Source organism: Phaeoacremonium minimum, assembly GCF_000392275.1.
Source record: "Phaeoacremonium minimum UCRPA7 unplaced genomic scaffold PA7_03_scaffold_479, whole genome shotgun sequence".
NCBI classification, from domain to species: domain Eukaryota; kingdom Fungi; phylum Ascomycota; class Sordariomycetes; order Togniniales; family Togniniaceae; genus Phaeoacremonium; species Phaeoacremonium minimum.
In genome coordinates, this window is record NW_006921381.1 from 112,530 (window position 1) to 132,904 (window position 20,375).

The 20,375-nt window shown below is 51.1% G+C and overlaps 6 protein-coding genes across 6 annotated transcripts; 4 read left to right on the forward strand and 2 right to left on the reverse strand.

The window, feature by feature from the left end:
- Window positions 1-158: 158 nt before the first annotated feature.
- On the forward strand, window positions 159-1,615 carry UCRPA7_6523 (putative alpha beta hydrolase family protein; the record flags this gene model as incomplete). The annotated part of the gene is made up of 4 exons (XM_007919060.1): window positions 159-401; window positions 459-599; window positions 712-1,422; window positions 1,478-1,615. The coding sequence occupies 4 exons, from the start codon at window positions 159-161 to the stop codon at window positions 1,613-1,615; spliced, it is 1,233 nt and encodes a 410-aa protein (XP_007917251.1).
- A 925-nt stretch (window positions 1,616-2,540) lies between these two features.
- UCRPA7_6524 (putative cytidine deaminase protein) lies at window positions 2,541-4,889 on the forward strand (the record flags this gene model as incomplete). Its single annotated transcript, XM_007919061.1, has 9 exons — window positions 2,541-2,551; window positions 2,607-2,611; window positions 2,731-2,754; window positions 2,844-3,382; window positions 3,434-3,490; window positions 3,556-3,686; window positions 4,141-4,560; window positions 4,687-4,768; window positions 4,821-4,889. 9 exons carry the CDS (start codon window positions 2,541-2,543, stop codon window positions 4,887-4,889), a joined length of 1,338 nt encoding a protein of 445 aa, XP_007917252.1.
- A 5,192-nt stretch (window positions 4,890-10,081) lies between these two features.
- UCRPA7_6525 (putative glycoside hydrolase family 16 protein) lies at window positions 10,082-11,325 on the forward strand (the record flags this gene model as incomplete). The annotated part of the gene is made up of 3 exons (XM_007919062.1): window positions 10,082-10,184; window positions 10,240-11,145; window positions 11,249-11,325. The coding sequence occupies 3 exons, from the start codon at window positions 10,082-10,084 to the stop codon at window positions 11,323-11,325; spliced, it is 1,086 nt and encodes a 361-aa protein (XP_007917253.1).
- An 860-nt stretch (window positions 11,326-12,185) lies between these two features.
- Window positions 12,186-15,001, reverse strand: UCRPA7_6526 (putative dna topoisomerase i protein; the record flags this gene model as incomplete). The annotated part of the gene is made up of 3 exons (XM_007919063.1): window positions 12,186-12,326; window positions 12,384-14,666; window positions 14,735-15,001. The coding sequence occupies 3 exons, from the start codon at window positions 14,999-15,001 to the stop codon at window positions 12,186-12,188; spliced, it is 2,691 nt and encodes an 896-aa protein (XP_007917254.1).
- A 770-nt stretch (window positions 15,002-15,771) lies between these two features.
- On the forward strand, window positions 15,772-16,854 carry UCRPA7_6527 (putative atp synthase gamma chain protein; the record flags this gene model as incomplete). The annotated part of the gene is made up of 3 exons (XM_007919064.1): window positions 15,772-15,827; window positions 15,943-16,669; window positions 16,726-16,854. 3 exons carry the CDS (start codon window positions 15,772-15,774, stop codon window positions 16,852-16,854), a joined length of 912 nt encoding a protein of 303 aa, XP_007917255.1.
- A 444-nt stretch (window positions 16,855-17,298) lies between these two features.
- Window positions 17,299-19,254, reverse strand: UCRPA7_6528 (putative lysine-specific histone demethylase 1 protein; the record flags this gene model as incomplete). Its single annotated transcript, XM_007919065.1, has 1 exon — window positions 17,299-19,254. The coding sequence occupies one exon, from the start codon at window positions 19,252-19,254 to the stop codon at window positions 17,299-17,301; it is 1,956 nt and encodes a 651-aa protein (XP_007917256.1).
- Window positions 19,255-20,375: the final 1,121 nt, after the last annotated feature.

Here is a 20,375-nt window from a genome sequence, read left to right on the forward strand (position 1 = left end):
CTGTAAATCATCTTCTGCCTTTCATTCTTGGACTTTTGCCTTTACTCTATCTTTCTCGCCCAGCTTGTCTGTGTTCTTCACATTGATCTGGTCGGCTTGGTGACGCCATCAAAAGAGCGCGGATATAATTAGACACAGTCGGGTTACGACGACTCAGAATGGATTACGTTTTCGACTCATGCACTGCCCAGCCGGGGAGCACGACGACGCTCATTGTTACAACGACCGTCGTCACCACCTTCTCACTGCTCGCCCTGTTGCGCCACACCCTGTATCCCAAGAAACGGAGCATCATACCGAATCCGCTCAAGACCGCGATCCCCAGACTAAGCCAGAGTGAGATAGAGAAGCTCGAATATGCGCCAGACTACTTCCCCGGCGCACGAGATGTCCAAACTCCGGTAATACCCTCCAAGTTCCTCTTATTTCCTAGAGGAGCCATGCTTACAGACCAGTAGTATGGCTCAATACGAGTCTACGAGTTCGGCCCCGAGGATGGCCGCAAGGTCCTGATGATCCATGGCATTAGCACCTCCTGCCAGACGCTTACGCACATTGCCCACGGCCTGGTTGCCAAGGGGTGCCGTGTCATGCTGTTTGTAAGTTGAGATGGCCTGGTCGCCAAAACTCTGGTTCTACAACGCGGCCCGAACCTCCCGCTCCCAGACCCGGAAACCTCCTGCATCCACTAACACAATCCTCTCCTCACAGGACCTCTGGGGCCGCGGGTTCTCCGATGGCGTCGGGGACCTTCCCCACGACGCCCGCCTGTACGTGTCGCAGGCCCTGCTCGTGCTGGCGTCCTCGCCGCTGGCCTGGACCGGCGCCGGCGGCTTCCACCTCCTGGGCTACTCGCTCGGCGGCGGCATCGCGGTGCACCTCGCCACGGCCTTCCCGGACATGGTCGCTAGCCTGGTGCTGCTCGCGCCCGCGGGCCTGATCCGCGCCGCCAACTTCGGCCGCCTGTCGCGGTTCGTCTTCAAGACGGGCGTCGTCCCCGAGCGCGTGCTGGCCGCCCTCACGCGGCGCAGGCTGCAGCGGCCCATCGCGTCGAGCACGAAGCGGCGCAAGCCCGGCAGCGCCGGCAACAGCGGCGCGTCGACGCCGGCGGGGGCCAAGTCTGCAAGCTCGGTGAAGCCGCACTCGCCGACGACGCCCGTCGAGGAGTTCGTCGACATCGCGGTGGAGGAGGCGGCGGACCCGGTCGGCGACGAGGTGCCCTCTGAGCTGCAGCGCCGGGTGTGGCGGTACGTGCGGTGGATGGTGCAATACCACGACGGCTTCATCCCCAGCTTCATGAGCACGGTGCGCTATGCACCGATGATGGACCAGGAGGCGGCGTGGGCGCGGTTGGCGGATCGCAAGGCTGGCACAACGTGTTTTATCTTTGGGAAATCCGATGAGGTTGTGCATCCAGATGATGTAAGTCGCCCTCAAAAAGAGGCCACCTCCTTTTTCTCTAACAGTAGAAATGCAGTATGAGCAGGATGCTCTGCCTTTGGTAGGTGGTAGGGAACATGTCAGCTGGAATCTGATCCGAGGCGGTCATGATTTCCCCATGAGTCACCCCGATGAGACCTTGTCCCTGGTTTATAAGTTCTGGGGATGGCAGTAGTCGTCTGTTGTGAAGATGTAAGATGTGTATGTCGGTGTGGCGTTTGGAGAGTCTTTTAAGATGGGTCCTTAAATGTTGGCTTGCTTTTTCGGTGCTTTTCTGTCGGTATACAGGATATACTGCTCAGCTTGGAAGAAGGGAGATTTAGAAATCCAATACCTTTCCAGAAGCAGTCCGTGACTTCAGTCATAGAAACCAGGACCATGAAAGCCGCCTAGAGACGGCGTAAACTGCTAGTCTGAATTAGCCCAGCTTGAGGTCAACTACAATAAAATTCCCTTTGAAGTTTTGAAGTGAAATTGAATGCCGGGTTTTCTGTTATATGCACACGTGCATGGTCGGTTGACCAAGCGATTTATCACCAAGAGTTGCTATTCCCATCGCTAACATTAGCAACGAATGTAATTTCATCGTCTTCAAAGATGTTGTTCGTGTTACATGTTCTAGAACATGCAGAGGACCCCGCTAAAGTACAGATTAGGACCTACATCATATGCTTGTGCCGTTGCTAGAGCATTTCCACCCAGTGAACTGGGTTGACTAACAGAGATCGGCAAGACTTATCATCTCTTATCAAGAGGCAAACAAGCACTCCAGCGGCGCCTCGGAGAAGCACGCTTTTCGTCAGTGACGTTCCGGTGAGGCAGTCTGCCACGGAGATGCATTCTAGGTGCACGTCAAGTATAGTCGTCAATTACTATGACAAGCACCCGATTGGATCAAAGTTTCTTGGCTGTCGCTGGCTTCTGTCTTTTAGTAGCTTGCAGATATGCTCTTTTATATCCGAGTGAGGTGAAGTATCTGCCTCTCAAATTTGGCCGTATTTCTCTCAGTCTCGTCTGAATTACCACGACTTTCATGCACCAGTCGTGAACTAACAAAGAAGCGATGGACATTACAGAAGACTTCAGCCCTTATCGCACCGATGGCAAGCTTGTGAGTTTCTCTCCGAACAATCATACAATTTAACACGGTGATTGAGTTGTCATAGCACGGGTTTGTTTGCGTGGTGACCGGTGCCTCTCAGCCGGTAGGACAAGCTATAATACAGGAACTGGCCGGTTCGCAGCTCTGATTCACTCGTTTGCGAATGTTTTACTGATTCACCTCGATAGCACATGGTGCTGCTTCGATTTACGGTATGCCAGTGTTTCTTCACTTAGCTTGCCTGGGAACATACACCGCATGTCATTCACATAGGCGACAAGACTGACTGTATATCAAATAGCATGTGACAGAACAGCCAGCACGGATAGCTTCAGTGGCTTGCTAGAAGCTGTCGGAAAGGACTATCCGAAGACTAAGATTATCCCATATCCATTCAATGTCTCCAATCAAGAAGAAACGCTGGTTCTCATCGATGAGGCACTCAACGCCTTCGGAAGGCTAGATGTGTGGGTTTGCTCCTCAGGCTTGCTTGGACCACCATCAATTCAAGAGACAACCCCAGAAGACCTTCAAAAGTGTTTCGAGGCCCATTCATTGGCGCCCTTCTTCGCGCTCAAGTTTGCGCCACCGGCCATGGCAAAGCTGACCGAGAAGAAGTCGTACCCGAATGCAGCTCCGAAGGCACAGAAGTATGGGAGCATCATCGTGATCAGCAGCGTAGCGTCTACATATGGGGGATGTTGGGGCCCCTGCTACACAATGACTGCACATGCAGGCCTTGGAGTCGTCCGGGCGGGTGTGCCCGTTCTGAAGGGCACGGGAGTCCGCATCAACTGCATATCGCCTGGGCAGATTGATATCGGGGTGGATCTCAAAGGTGTAAGTGAGACATGAGTAGGACTGTTGGCTTGGATGCTTACTAGATCTCAGTTTGACATGCGCGGAATGACATCCCAGTTCCCTCCAGCTGCTCTGCAAACCAAAGAGGTAAGCGAAGCGCCCAAGTTTCTAGTACGATGGTCAATACGAGTGGATCTGACACCTATCACAAGATGCGCGAAAACACCATTGGCCTAGAACGGCCTGGGCACCCAGAAGAGGTCGCGCGTGTTGCTGGATTTCTAGCAAGCGGCTTCTCATCATACGTGACCGGTGCAAACATCGTTGTAGACGGAGGCGCCTCGTAAGTCTTGAGCTCAAGTCATTGGCCTCTTAGCACAATGCTGATCATGAAGTAGAGTCATGAATCCGTTGACAGTCCCAATGTAATTGAAGAATGCGAAGCTTGCTCCAGCAACCTGTGGAGGTGGCGAAGGTTTTGGATGTGCAGAGACATGAGACACACAATCGCTGCGAAAAATCCGTGCTACAAAAGCAGCTGGTCATGGTGTCGTTTCATAATACAAATGAGAACACACTGCGTACCCAAAGGAGATCTTAGAATGTGAATAGCCTCATTTATTAGCTGTTTTGGAATTGATTGAAATCCTTCCTGCAATATTAGCACCACATTGAGTCGGTCCGATATTGTTCCATTTAAATATTAATTTCCTTCGGGCTGGAACGTTAGAAAGCTTGTCTGACACCTCCGTCTTTCACTTTTGAGGCCAAGAGATAAGTGTTGAATTACCGATAAGCTTCTTCACATTTATTGAGCCCTATTTCTCTCAGCTTCTTCATTTCAAGACTACACTTTTCAAGATGCCGCCCACAGTCCAGTATCTAAATAGCACGAACACGCAGCATGTTGAGTCGACATGTGAGACATTCGGCTTGACGTCAGAGGAGTTCCACGCCCTCAAAAGGCACAGCGTTGCCGCCAAAGAGACGGCATACTGCCCGTACAGTCGGTTCCGGGTTGGCGCCGTGATCCTCACCAAGCTCGGCGGTTACATCAGTGGGGCTAACGTCGAGAACGCTTCCTACCCGGTTGGAACCTGCGCCGAGCGCGTAGCCTTTGGAAAGGCTGTTACGGAGGGCCACAAAGATTTCAAAGCACTTGCCGTAGCCACGGACATTGCGCCGGCGGCGAGCCCCTGCGGCATGTGCAGGCAATTGTCGGTCTTCCGCCCCGAACATCCTCAGCCCCTAATCTGCGTTTGTTTTCGTTCCTATCCTGGTCATCATCGACGACTTGGCACGAAGGTCGTGTTCTACATGTGCTGAGTCTGACATTGTTGTAGTATTCGCGAGTTTTGTACGCAAGATATGCCAATCCTCATGTTCGACAAGAACGGAGACTACGCTATTCTGCGGCTCGAAGATGTAAGTGTCTCTCTTTAATGCACTAGTTGGGGTACTGATCTAATGAATGTAGATACTTCCGTTGTCATTTGGACCTGACCAGCTTCATCCGCCACCGGCGCCATTCGCACCTGTTGCATAGAGCTGAGATGGCGGTGAATCTTTCGGATAGCAACCATCAACACGATCTGGACGCATTTACACCACGTTGGGTTTGCATTGTCATGGGATGTTGTGGTTGGAATGACTTCGAGGAGAATTGGGTGTAAAGGCATTTTTAGGTGAATATTGTACGCCCCGATGGACTTTGATTCACGCACTAGAGCTTGATGGAGTCCGCGATATGCTTTTTTGAAAGTCTGAGGATAGACGACGCTTGGCAGTGCGCATGTAGCCATAGTAAGCAGTCAGAAGCATTGGAGCAGTGATCTGTTGACATTTCCTTCCCTGTTACCAGACAATGAACAACTGTGTAAAGCGCATCTTGCACTTGTCTAAATCTATCAAATTCTGAGAGACTCGACCAATCAGACATGTAATCCTCTGCAACGAAACAGGAGACAAGTTGGACTATTCACGGAGACATAATTAATGGCTGCGGTTTTACTTTTGTGTCTGATTTTATTTTGACTTTCAAGCGAGTCCATCTCGCCGAGATACTACTCTTTCTACTGTTACATATCCCTGACTCCATCTACTTCCAAAGCTCAACTGTTTGCATTGGGGCAATGGTTATTGTATCAATTCCTTCAAACGTCTGGGGAGGCTTCCCCTTATAGCTCTTTGTACGCGGCAGACCTCGGTCATCGCCCAAAGGCTGTTCTTTAACGTGATGTTTATGCCATCGAACGTATCCGAAAAAAAAACGCCAGCAGAGATCAAGCGAACCAATTCCTTGTCTAATACTCTTTGAAACCAAGGGTACGAATGACGAGAGTATAGCTGATTTGAGAATTGCCATAGAATCATCCAAACCCTTCCCAAATCAAAGAAACAGAGTAATATGGATGAACCGCGGTACTGTTGAAACCCGTTGACTCCAAGACGCATAATGCATAATGACAACAACGAAGTGCAATAGTCTCAGTAAAGTGATGAGACTTACCACCAACACCTTAAACGTATGATTTTAACTGTTTGTCGCTTTCCACTGGAGGCCGGCGAGGCGTAAACTCGCTTCGGTGTTTTGTTTGACTGCAGTGGTGAAACTATAGAAACCCTAACCATTGACTAAGGTATACTATATATACTGAAATTCGATGCAAAGTGAAACAAGGTCCAGACTCGATGTACCTCATTCATCCGACGAGTCAGCATCCTCACGGCGAGTGGTCGACATGATTGAGCAGAGGGGCGCCGGAGCCAGCTTCTGAGTCTTCCGTGCTTTGGGTGTCAGCAGAAGTATCGACTTGGACACTCGATGTAGGGCTTCCGCTGCGGGATGCTTGGCTGGGTGAAGCGCCAGCGCTGGTAGGACAGTAGCCTATGCGAGGATCGCGAGAACGCCGAACATTCGCTGATAAATTTGATAACGTGATAGAAGACTCAGTCCTTGGATGGCTTGAGCTTGAAGATGGCGGTGCTGGCTCTGGATTGCTGCCTACAGCAAGCTCTTCTTGATCGAGCCAATCTTGAACGTTGCCGGATCCGGATGACGAGCGATTCAACGATCCTGGTAGTACCTCATGGTCATTTTGCCTGTTCGACTGCGTTACATGGCGATTTAGAATTACGGATAAGGCGACTGTCGTCAAGCTTACGACCACACACAGAAGAAGTAACCAAGGAATTAGGTCTGATCGAGTATTGTTACCTGGGAGGAGCGCAACAATCACGATCAAGAGGACCAAGGGTGAAGCGTAAGGGCCAACGCTAGCGGAGTCAGAATCATCTCTCTCCAATCCTTGAGGTGATATGCTCACTGAACGAAGGAGTCCAAATGAAGCGTGTGCCATATCACGGCGGACACGATGAAGATTGGGATAAGTCTGAGTCATGGTTAGCCGCCTCACTTGTGAACAATAATTCTGGTACACGAACATTGAGAACCACCGTTGACTTTCAAGCTGAGATATCGGGAGCAGGACTGAGCTGCCCGTCATGCCTCCACACGCAAGTACCTTTGCTACCTGACAGCTCTTTCCATGTTCACGTTGAAACTGTTCTAGGGAGCTGAGAAGCTCTTGGAGGTTGTGCATTTTGACCATACTAGTGGTCACGCGAGCATCGTAACGTGAATTCAAATCATTGTAGCCTAAATGTTCGACGAATTGAATTTTGTAGATGAGGTCAATCCAAAATGGATCACTATTCTGTTGGGTAGCTACAGCAAATTCGTCAGGCTGTGATGAGACTGCAATATATACTTGAATAACAAGGCCAACCTATATCTAGCGTACACATGAACCGCATTAGGAAGCCATCGGTCGATCTATTGAGGCTCATAGAGGATTCACGAGATCCTATAATGGATCGTCCCTTGGGATGAGTGGTACAGAATGCAGTTGCAAGAAGCTTAAACCCGACCATGCTGCATTGGTCTTGGATGTTCTGGACCAATCCATGCTTCCTCGAATATCGGGCATCAACCTTGGATGGATAGGAATACTGCCACGTCTCCAAGGTCGAGTTTGTCGCTATAAGGTGAAGTGCGTATCTCCGGTGCGCATCTCTGGCGAACCATACCAAGCCTTGCATTGGCGCCGGGGATTGGTCAATGCCTTCGGTGTAGGTCAGCCTCACGTTCGCCTTGACAGCGCCATCGACCCCCCTTCGTCTGGACTCAATAGGCTGAATCGGGTGTCATGTGTGCATTTAGACACTAGCGACGCCTCGCAGTAGATAATTCGTTGGCCACTGACCTTGATAAGAAGTTTCGCAAAGATGGGGCGGGCGAACATGCGTCGATGTCGGGCTCGAATTCGACAGATCTGCGACCGGATTCGGGCTGCTGGATCACTTCTCCAGGTGAACTGCGAACTCGGTAGAGCCTTGAGAGATGCAATGATTTAACCACCGAAGCATTCCTGCCTCGAAATCGAAAACATGACAACCTTGAACTCCCGAACCGCGACCCAGGCTCGCTGGTCCGACACTCGCCAATTATTCAATGTCCAGTGGTCAGCGCCTCTCACAAGGGCCATTCAAAGAAAGGAAAACTCGGAAGCAATGCGGCATGCGCTGGCTCATAGAGCTGTCCGAGCCTCTTCTCGTTACTGCATGCTCGTTGGTAACCTCTGAATATACTTTCCGGCTGGAAAATCGTAGAGTGAGTGCTCGTGGTCTTGTCTGAAATTGTACATGCTGACAATTTCGGATCAGAACTTTCAACAGCTGGGATATGGGCTACCATTTGTACACTTCGATGTCGAACTGTCCCCAGGGCTCATGCTTGCATCGTGCTTGCTGCTTGGGTGTTCAGCATCGTCATTTGTGTACCGTAGACAGGAGGGGAATCCTTTTCAGCCTATCATCTTTCTAGTGTCCATAGTTGTGGCAGTCGTCGTGGGATACTGCGCTGGAGCAAGTCCAAATTTCATCCTCCTGGGTTATGTCCCATGGGCTGTTGATGCAGCCATGCTTATGAGCATCTGTGTGCAAGCGATTGCTGGAATGCAGAGATCAACAAAAGAGCAGATCAGCTGTCTAGAGAAAGGCGGAACACGAACAGCCTGGAGCGGTACCAAAACCCCATCATGCTGCCTCGGCAGCCGGACCATCTTCGAGGATTCGGTCACTAATTATATTGACCAGGAGGGCGTAGATGGATCCATTCGAAGCAAGCGTCTGAATACGTTGTTTTCACTGGTCGTAGGGACTCAGCCCTCGACCCCATCACGTTCGTGAACTGTTGATTTCTAATCGATACTTCACTCCCCTTAGCTCCAGCTGTGAGAACCTGTTGGGCAATGTCGGTAGAGACTTATATAGTCGCGTCGGAGGAAATCATGCAGACTGTAACCCTCCCCCTTCAAGATCGCTGGTTCGGATTCCCACCAAATGGCAACTGTACCTCCATCTCGATCACTTCGTAATGTATTTGATAGCACATGAATAGCACATGCGTTAAACGTCTAAGTAATCGGTCTCTCTGGGATGGGATCGTGGCGTTGTCCATTGATTGTAGTAGCGGTGCTGGCTAACGCGACAAGCCCATCGAGGTCGATATTCATTTAGAAGTTGAGCTCTGCTTTGTAAACATCTGCCACGCTCCTGCAAAGAGCAGACCAATTCGAGAAAGCAGAAACATGTTCCTTGAAATGGAGCTTTCGATCATCATGAATCTGAGTCTGGGATGGAAGAATCCGGCCACCACTCCTGCTCCGAGTCTGAGTCTGAGCCGTAAAATCCTGGTAATAGCTCATGCACTCGATCCCGCCAGTTGTCTGTATTCATCTCATCACCCGTAGAGGCAGGTGGGGGAATCGGCTGAAGATGGCCATGTCAGCTGAGTTGATCGTGATGTCCCAGACTCTCAGAGCTCAGAAAGGTTGGCACTTTGAATAATCATCTTCTGTGATATCTTTTTCTTCTTCTTCGCCAGGTGAGCTCAGTCTAGGCACAGCCGGGTGACAGACAACCTGGTTTGACAAAGTTTGTTTGTCTTGACGTCGTGGCGCTGTGGCGCTTAGATGCACCTGCAATTGTTTGAACTGTCCCACTACAAGCCAATACGGGATCTCCAACCACCCGCTATTGTTTAAATGTTAATGCAGCTGCAAGGCTGCTGTGGCGCCGTTACCAGCCACGCGGTGCTGGCCCAGTAGCGCCCGTCATCCCAGCTCTTAGCGCCAATCACAGGGGTCCCAGCCACTCGACTTACAAGGCTTAATCGAGCCCAACCTCTTGCCCCAGGCCCGAATGTCGATGTTGGACAGACAACCACCGCCAATGGCAAGATGCGAGAAACCACGCGTGCAACTGCCATTCGTCATTCACGGCGCTGCATCTTGTTTCCCATAAGACCCTTGGCTGATTGAACTCCACCGATGAATGAATCGGCCGGGGGCCCCGGCGCTGCTGCATGGCGGCTGGTAGTGCCCGTCCCAGATGGCATTTACCCATAAAGTCGGAGCATGGCTTCCCATGTGCCTACCCGTTCCATTGTCCTTCCGTTGTCTCTCATTGTCTCAAAACGATACTCCCGATACACCTGCCTGATCTTCTTGAAGAATACTAGGCTGTTCTTCGAGTCCTATCTACCATCTCCCTCTGTTTATTTTAGCTTGCTTTTCTCCTGCTGTGCTGAGAGCACCGCGTCTGAGAAAGGACACCAGCTTCGAGCGGCTTCGCCTTTCTGGTTGTGTATTTCCAAGTTTACTTTCACATATCACAATGATCTTCTCAAGATCAGCTCGAGTGGCAGCGGCCACTGCTGCTCTACTCACAAGCTCAGTGACTGCGCAAACGTGGTCATCATGCAATCCTCTCTACACAAGTGAGTCCTCCCAATGGCCTCAACATTGGTATAGCAGTGCTAACAAACCCTTCAGCTGGCTGCCCGGCCGACACTGCACTAGGAATGGCAATTGACGTCGATTTCACCCAAGGAGAAGTCAATTCGTTTACCGCGAGTGGAGGAACTCCAGAGTACGGTGCAGACGGAGTCACGTTCACGGTTGCCAAGTCCGGCGATGCTCCACAGCTCACGAGTGTCTTCTACATCATGTTCGGCCGCGTCGAGATCACCATGAAGTGCGCGCCAGGAGCAGGTATTGTGAGCTCTTTCGTCCTTCAGTCCGATGACCTGGACGAAATCGATATGGAGTGGCTGGGCGCCGATGACGCCACGGTGCAGACGAACTACTTTGGAAAGGGGCAGACAGGAGCATTCGACCGCGGACAATTCAACCCTGCTGCGAACAACCAGGCCGACTATATCACCTACGCTGTCGATTGGACTTCGGATCGCCTGGTATGGTATGTGGGCGACACAGCTGTGCGGACTCTGACATTTGACGATGCGAATGGCCAGTACCCTCAAACACCAATGCAGGTCAAGTTTGGAGCCTGGTCCGGTGGTGACTCGGCAAACGCTGCGGGAACCATCAGCTGGGCTCGCGGCCCTACGGATTACTCGCAAGGACCGTTCACCATGGCCGTCAAGTCGGTCAAAGTCACTGACTACTCCACCGGCAAGGAGTACCAGTATGGTGACACATCAGGATCATGGACATCCATCGTTGCAGTTGACGGAGAAGTCAATGCCAATGTTGACGCGGCACCCACTGTGTCCGCCGTTTCCGGCGCGGCCACCTCCCTCTCGCCCTCCATCCCAGCTGGCGGAATCGGTCAAGGAAGCAGCACGGCTACGGCGGTTGCGTCTTCCAACCCCATCCCGAGCGGCTGGCGCATGACTTCCGAGGGCAAAATCGTGCCGGCCAGCTCAACAGTGGTTAGTACGTTTACAAAAATAATCTCTTGTGCCCCCTTTCTTGCTAGTGAACAGTTTTCACGCGCGCGGCTTATGAACAGCATGCTAACATTGATCTTTCTTTACAGAACCTCCCCACCCCCTCCTCGTCGCCGGCCCCCTTGCCTTCATCCTCCTCGGCGCTTCCCTCGGCCGCTGGAGGTGATGTGGTCATCACGACCTACGATGACCGCGGCTTCTTGACGACCATGACCGTCCCTGCCGGCTGGGAGACTCGGGTCAAGAGCTACGACGACAAGGGATTCCTAATCACTCCAACAGCTAGCACGCCTCAAGCAACAGCTGCCCCGCCATTGATGCAGGCTGAGGCGACGGGCAATGCTGGGTCGGGCATCAAGGCCGGTTCTCACTCCGCAGCCCCGCGACTTTCGTCGTGGCTGCTGCTCCAATCGGCGCTGTCTCTGGCTTTATGTCTCAGACTTGTCGTTTGAGTATGATATGTATAAAACGTCGGAAAGTTGTAAAAAGGGGATAACGAATGGCTCTCGGTGCATCACATGGGAAATGGAAGGATATGATCAATGAGTTTGGATTGCATAAAATCTCGGGCGTTTTGATTTCGGGTTTGAGGGCAAATAGATTATTGGAATTATGCTCATGCGGCACACGAATATATCGGGTCAAACCCCGTCTAATATGAAGATATATATACATGGTCACATAATGCAATCACTTTTATGAGTTACGCTATCATATGTGAAAACGATTTATTGTTCTAACTCGTCGCTTCATCTGTCTAATTTTGTAGTTTGTTTTGTTCTTTGCTACGATGCTATAGACCATGCTCTGTCCAGCAAGATAAGCGCTGTGGTCTTGGACGAATCTATCCCATCTTACCTTCCCATCTGCGTAAACCTGGAAAAGGTTATCCTGCCAGGCAAAAGTTGAATGTTTGTAGCCAGACTGGTCATGAAGACGATACTGTGAAGCTCTTTAATATGATGATACAACAATACATAGCATGCGATCTTCCAATTTTGGATTCTCGTGGAGAGAATTTCTTGATCAGAACTCCCAAGTGGAGTCGTCCCGAATAGACTCAATCGCCCACTTGAACTTCTCCCGAAGGGTCTTGGAGAAGAACTTCTCAATGGGGACGTTGAACTTGGCCGAGAACACAACAGTGAGTCGTGGGTCGATATAGTTCTGGAGTCCTGATTAGCAAACAAATGGCGTACAACACCTCATGTAAATGTAACCTACGATCTTGGAAGTGCTCAGGGCGACCTCCTTGTTGCCCTCGCGATCAGCCGACTGGAGCTCGAGCGCCTTGATGCGCTCATCAATCTTCGTAATCGCAGCATCAAGCTTCTCAACACTTGGCGACTTGCCTTCGGCTTCCACCTTCTTGGACTTGTTCTCCTTCTTGAACTTCGCCTCGAGCTCGGCCGCAGCCTTGAGACGCTCCTTGAGCTCCTTCTCAGGTAGAGGCTTCTCTTTATCTGCAATTCGCTTCTCATTCTCCTTTTCAAATTTCTTGGTGATCTTCTGCTTGGCCTCCTCGACAAGGAAGGCTTGATGCTCGTGGATCCACTCGTCATCAAGATCTTCGCCCTTCTCAAAGAACTCCGCGCCCTTCTTCTTCTTCTGTTTGGGATCGACATCAAGCAACATCATCTTGGTGCGCCATTTCTGGTACTTCAGACCCTTGATACGATCGCCAAGCTTCTCCATCTGGGCCTCGTGACTAGCGGTAACCGTCCGCTTATGGTTGCAAAGAATGGCAACCTTTCGATTGCAGTCATTGTAGAGCTTGATCGTCTCGGGAACAGAAAGATTTTGAATCGGAAGCTCTTGCAAGAGCTTGGACATGGTGTAAGAGGCATTGTAAGTACGGAAAACCTTCGCTGTGAGACCTTGCATGTATTCGGAGAGATGCTTGTTCAGTTGACCAGTATTGACACGGTCAAAGATCAGGTCACCGTCTTCCTTCGGTGGCTTCTTGAACATCTTCAAGTTCTTGAAGACCTGTCGATCGACAGTAACTTCATCGTAGAAGCGAATACTGTCCTTACCCAAGAAATCGAAGATGACTGTGTTAGGTTCCCGAAGAGTGACGTGCTCGTACTTCAGTGAGCAACAACCGACAGTGTCGGCTTCCTCCTCTGTGTTCTTCTCGTTACCAGCTCTGAGGGCAAATTTATCGATCAGGTAGATGGCTGTAGCCATCTGACGGTCTTTCATAACATCGCTCTTGAGTTTCGTAGTATAATCCTTGCGAATACGGTCGATGTGCTTCTTGAGCTGACGGGCTTTCTCAAATTTCTTGTGATCCGCCTGGCCTTTGACGGCGCTGTTTGCAGAAAGCATGACATACTTGTAGTTCAGATTGACATTCTCTTGCCACATGGCGAGCCAGGTTGCCTTATTGTCATGCTTGACCTGCTTCCACTTGTGTCCTGCCGGAGGTTCAGGCACCTTTGCCTCTTTGCCGATGTTGATGACGACTTGCTCAGGCATTACGCGTTTCTTGACCTTGCCTGTCTTTGGATGATCACCTCGTCCTCGGAAAAGACCAGGGGGTTCAATACGGAAATTTCCAACCTTTTCTTTGCGGCCATCCCATTTGCAGAACATGTAAGGCGCTTCCAATTTGTCTTTTTCAGCCTTGTCAGCCTTCTTTTCGGCTGCAGATCTATTCTTCTTGGCTGCGCGATCGGCTTCATAGTATTCGAAGATTGGCTTGAAGTCCAGCTTGGCGAACTCTTTGATGTCAACCTTGTTGCCCTTGAGATCCTTGGCACCGCCTGTCTCCTTCAGAACCTCCTTGAAATCGCCAAAGAAATTCTTCTGGAAGACAGGGTTCTCCACGTTCTGAGTGCTATGAAGCATGCTGCCAAAGAACGTAGCAACCTCCTCGGCTTCAGGGTGGAGGACGACCGGCGTTCCGTCGTAGATTAGGCGGACGTTCTTCGGCAGAGGTACGTACGCAGGAGGGAAGACCACGCCACTGTGCTCGAGAGTGGTCCACTTGATGGAGTCGTCTTCCTTCTTCGGCTGGTCCCACCAGTTCTTCTCATCGTCCTCGTCCTCATCATCTGAACCATTCTCGTCTTTGACGCTCTCGGACCTCTTCTTTGACGGTGTGGTAGTAGCAACTTTGGCCTTCACCTTGGGAGTTGGCTTCGACTCCTTCTTAATTCCGTTGACTTTCTTTGCTGAAACCACACCATTCGACTCACGTTTGGCCTTGGGCTTCTTCGCAAGGGGTTCATCATCATCAGATTCATCCTTGATGGGTTTCTTGGGTGTTGGCTTCTTTGTCTTTGTCTCCGCAGCTCGAATGGCCTTTGCCTCCTTGTTGGCAGCCTTCTCGATACTAGCCTTCTTCTTGGCAAGCTTAGCTCCCAGTGGCGCATCATCATCAGATGAATCGTCCAGGTGCGTCTCTTTAATGGACGGTGGCAAGCCCTTTGGCTTCTTCTTCGAGATGGGCTCGTCATCACTGCTGTCTGACACTCTGTGCTTTGCTTTTTGCCGCTTGGCCTAAGGTACCGCCCACCGTCAGCACGAATGGAAAATTACAAAACTGCCTTGTCTGAAGTTTCACATACCAGAGGCGCACCATCGCTGTCAGAGTCATCCTTGTAGCTGATGGATTTGTCAATAGAAGTGCGCGACTTCCTCTTTGCAGTGCCGTTGGGCGCGTGATCTAGATCCATAGCATCGTCGTCGACCGGGCCATTTCGAATCGAGATGCCTACAGGCGCAGGCTTCACCTTGGAGTCAGACCTGTCCATGGCTCGGTCCTCGGCTGCTGTGATCTTGGAAGCAGATGCTGAAGAGGAAGGAGCGGTTAGTAAAGTTGATACGAAACCCATTTTCGAATGTGTGACGGTGCGGGAATGTGAGGCGTTGAAGGTGACACGTCAACAAGGCTCAGGCATCCCTCGAGGTCCTGCGACACTTAAAGAAGCCAAGGTGACGCGAGTTTAAACATACCGTGATGACCGTTCGACCTTGCCAAAGGCATGTCGTCGTCAGAGCTGTCTGAACTCATGCGATTCATCCTGGTGATGTGTTGGTGACTCGAGGTGAGACAGGCGGATCGTCAAGTCGACGGGGCGAGGATCGGAGGTCTAGCTCGCGTCGGGCGAGTAAAGAAGTCTGCTCCTGCCAAAAAAAAAAAAAAAAGGTATCGAGGACGTGAGTTATGAGCGAAAACAAGCCAGAAAAAGGTATGGCAGCGCGCCCCAGTCTATAGCCTATTAAATAATGAAGAGAATACCTAACAGTAGCAGCAAGGGCGGCGGAGGGGGTGGAAAAGAAGAAGAGGAAGAAGATCGATCGGGGCGACGAAGGTTAAAGTTCGTCTCATTAGTTGCAGCTGCTCCTGCTGTTAGTCTAACTAGTCGGGTGGTATTTTTGCTGCGAGTCTCCAGTGAGTTTAGCGTGACGCCGCTGAGTGTCAGTCCACGTGACCTGTCCGGATCAAAGCCAGAGGAAGCTTAGCCGAAAAAACGCTCAATTGAACCTATCGACAACTACGGCCACACCTATTGCCGACGAGGGAGTCAATTGATCCTGAATAAACTCGTCATCAGTCGAGCCACCGTTGGCAGAGGCTCACGCCAATCACACACTCATCAAGATGCTTTCAAGGGCCGCCCGGCCAGCTCTGCGAGCTGGAGCTGCGATTCCCACTCGGTACGTCGGCAAACTCCCACCGGGTCCATCAAGACAGCTTAAGGAAGCTGAAGGGAACCGATCATGAGACAGAGGAAGCATGAGGATCATTGATTGATACTAATTACATTGATAGCGCTGTCGCCGCTGGTTCCAATGCCGCCGCTACGTTCGCTACCCTGCGTGAAATCGAGGGCCGTCTCAAGTCGATCCGCAACATCGAGAAGATCACCAACACGATGAAGATCGTCGCCTCGACCAAGCTCAACCGCGCACAGCGAGCCATGCAGGACTCCCGAAAGTACGGTCAGACCTCCAACGAGGTCTTCGAGTCAGCCGAGACCAAGGCCCTCGAGGGTGAGGACAAGAAGACTCTCCTCGTTGTCTGCAGCTCCGACAAGGGCCTCTGCGGTGGTATCCACTCCAGCTTGTCCCGTTACATCCGCCGTCTCTTCGCTGAGAAGCCCAACGCCTACGAGCTGGTCATCCTCGGCGAGAAGTGCAAGTCCCAGCTGTCGCGTACCAATGCCAAGGACATCCAGCTATCCTTCGCTGGTGTCGGCAAGGATATCCCCACCTTCGCGGACGCCCAGGCTATCGCGGACCAGATCGTCCAGCTGCCCAACGAGTACGCCGAGGTCAAGATCATCTACAACCAGTTCATCAACGCTCAGAGCTACGAGGCCGCCGCCGTCGATGCCTTCTCTGAGGAGGCCATCCGGGAGTCTGCCAACTTCTCGGCCTTTGAGGTTGACGAGGAGCTCCTGCCCAACCTGCGGGAATACGCTCTTGCCAACTCTATCTACTGGGGTCTTGCTGAGGGCCACGCCTGCGAGCAGTCTGCCCGACGAAATGCCATGGACGTGAGTAAAGATTCGCTGAACGCCTGCCTGAATAAGTTGCTGACATTATATGACAGAATGCTTCCAAGAACGCCGGCGAGATGATCAACAAGTACCAGATTCTTTTCAACCGTACCCGTCAAGCCGTCATTACTGGCGAGCTGGTCGAAATTATTACTGGTGCCACCGCTTCCGAGGACATGTAAAGGGGAGGATAGCAGACCTGGGGTGGACAGAGGAAGAGTTGTATCTAAGATATTTCCCTTTGTATCAACGCATCAAAACCGGCTCAGTCCACCCGTGTATTAAAGAAAGTAGTAGAATAAGGAGATTTCCCCAGACTGGCATCTATCTCGCTCAAAAAAGTGATTAATCCTGGCAAACTTAACGCATATCTCGATTCAATTGATCAAGTGCCATGTCGGGTGTATAACGTGACAGGCTTACAGACGAATGCTACAGCGATAACATACTTTACACCTTACTCCTCCTATGAACTACACAGTATGTGGCCAATGCCGCCATTATCAGAGGTCAGGATATGCCCACAAGACCCCCTTCCATGTCCATTGAAATGCTTAACCATTCAATGCCAATTCGATATTCCTGTTACGCCATCATGTGCAAATATGATATGAAGCAAAACACAATTATGCAGCCATGTCGATGTCTCTGTCGGCATTCCCAGCAGAACTCTCGATCTTGATGCGACGACCACTGTCTGGACCGGCGGCTGCAACCGTCTGCTCCTCCGCTGTGGGAACACTTGGATGTTCTTTTTCGTATGCAGCCCGCACCTCCAGTGCATCTTGGTCCCATTTCGCCGCAGCTGCCGTCCAGTCCTTAACTGCCTGCGCGTGAGCTCTCTTCTGCTCGTCTGCCTGTTCGTCATACGGCTTCCGCTCCTCGTTGGTAGCTTCTTTCCACATCTTCGAAGTCATGACTCGCACTTCGTTTGGCGAGGGCTTGCCCTTTCCGGCCCGACGACCTTCTTCGCACTTCTTACGAGCTACGTCGTAGTTTGCCTTGTTGTATAGTAGGTAGGCATTGCCTGCAACCTTGGATGGTTTCAGCGGACGGTAGCCGAGCTTGGAATAGATATGTTGCCAAACATCCAGCTCGTAGGCCTCTAGACGAGCTTGAGCGGGATCTTTGTTGCCTTCTAGTGCCTTGCGTTTCAGGGATGATGATGTCTCTTTTGGTATAATTAGGGGGTTTGGAACCTCGATGGGGCCGATAAGAGCCTCAAGTACTTCAGAGGCTGCTCTGAGCCCGGACAAGTAGGCGCCGTGAACAGTAGCAGGATGCGTAACGATAGTGTGTTCACCAGCGAAGAATAAGTTGCCAATCGGACGAGCCATGATATCATAGTCCTCCGCTCGCATGTTGACTCCGGCGGATGAGTAACTGCCTCTGGCAAACTTGTCCGAGGCCCATCTGGTGACGACCGCCTCAATTGGCGGAGGGACTTTGTCTCCAAAGCGGCTGCGAAGAACATTTGTAGCTTCTGCGATGAGATCGTCATTAGGAGTCTGCTCTGTATCGAAGCCCGCATCTCCGGCCATCAGTGCAAGCAGGCACGGCAGACCGGTAGTATTCGTGGCATTGAACCACTGGAAAAATCTGCCTCGCCTTGACGTATAGTCCTTCTGATCAAGGCTCAGCCGATGAGGAGGATCTGAGAGAATACCAAAGATGTCTCTATCTTGATCCCAAAATGGTTCTTTGTAGACCAAAATGACTTTATTGAGCACCCCGTAGCCTAGGCGCCTGATAGCATCGGATTTCCATGACGGCAAAGGAGGTTGAAATTCGACATTGCCATGTTTCAGAACTCCAAGGGGTATAGTGTTCACAATGAAGTCTGCGTCCACAACGGTTCCATCTTCGCATTCGATCCTTGCCGGGCCGGTTGTTCCTTCTGTGTGATACATTATCCTTTTGACAGCCGCCTTGTGACGGACATTCAGTGGGGTCGGGCACATCAAGAGTCCACGAGCAACACTCTGATAGCCACCAACAACCATCGTGTGCTTACCCTCCCACTCGTTCCCGGCATCTATGTCCCAGCCCTGGAGACTGAGCTTGTTATAATTTGTTGCGTTGCTGTACTCCAAGTTGGCAATATGCCAATTGAGCAACCTAAAATCTTGGGGATTCAGGTCAACGATGTCCTTGTACTGTCGGATGGCCTCATCCATCATAGACCCTAGGGTTGCACTCGGGTCTTTGGATAGTGTATCAAGGTCGAAATCCTTTGCTTCAGTGACATCTGGCTTTAGAGTCCAGCCAATCGACTTAGCTTTGTGGGCTGCTGTAGTTGAACCGGGTGTGCCGGGCTCAACATGCACTCGTCCAGTCAATCTGTCAGACGAGACTGGGACCATATCAACCTGTGGCGTCATGTTCTGTTCTGACACCGAAGGGGCATGTGGCTGAGCGGCCGTTGTTTCTTCTACGTATGCAATGGTTCTGTGAACCTCGGCTGAGCTGTCTCGACCCTCATCGATCAGATCATGGTTTCCTTCAATGAGTTTTGATGCGGGCAGCTTGAATTTGTATTCACTGACTCTGTCGAGACAGGCGTTGTAGAGCTGTTCCACCATCTGATCTCTTTTCAAATCGACTGGTTTCCCATTGGTGTCATACAATGTCATGTCTGCTCGTAGTGCGTGATAAGCGAGACTGAGTTGGCCTCTCACCAAAATGTTCAAAGGATTGCCCCGGTCAAACCCAGTGATGATCATGCCGCCCATTTCAGCCGTGAAGCGCTTGTCTCGAAAGATGCCCGGCGCGGTGTCTGGAACAGTTTGGAACGCACGTGAATAGACACGTCCGCCTATTCGATTTCTTCCTTCTAGTACAATAATATGTGGTGGATCCTCCCCCATCTCGCGAAAATGTTTAGAGTATTGAAGGAAAAGGCCATGCAGCTGCCGAGCACATCCAAGGCCAGACATGCCTGCGCCAACCACAGCAATGGTTCTTCTCTTCCTCGGTGGAGAGCCCTTTGGATCTTTCTTCTGAGGTAATCGAATATCCACGCAGCCAAAATTGATAAACCCTCGGCGAACCAGCCATTCGAAGCAAACATTCGCAACATCGAACCACCTAGCGTCTTTGGCGCACCCTATGGCTTCTTCACGCATGACAGCCATCTGTGGGTTCCTCACCCAGAGTCTCAGGATACCATTCCTGATGTTTAAATAGGTTGTGACTTGTGCATGGCTGATATGATCCCGCAACATTATATACTCTTCTTGATGTAGAGCGTAGGGATTCAGCCGTGATGACTCCGCTGCAGCAATGCATTGCATAGCATACTCTTGGAGCGACAAGTCTGTCGGAACAGACACCTTCGGTCTGACATCATGTTTGCGCCTTGGCGTTGTTCGGTTCTGGACTGCGGAGACTGGCGTTGATTGAGATGGCACCTCTCTTGAGCTGTCGACATCGACTGGGGTGGTCGCTTTACTAGAGATGGTAGACGGCAGAGAAGAGAGCTCGGATTGTTCCGTCAATGCGGACATGGGAGATGGGAAGAAATTCCGAGACTCCTCAATTAGCTCTCGGGTGGGGGTCTTCAAAGGTATATGGTCGTCAATTGCCAGCCTATCGAAGATTCAAACGAGGTCAACATAAGTCATTTGTCGATATATAATAAGAGTGATAAACTTGAATTGGAAGAATGCATGGACTGAGATGTCTTGACAACTCAGATCAATAG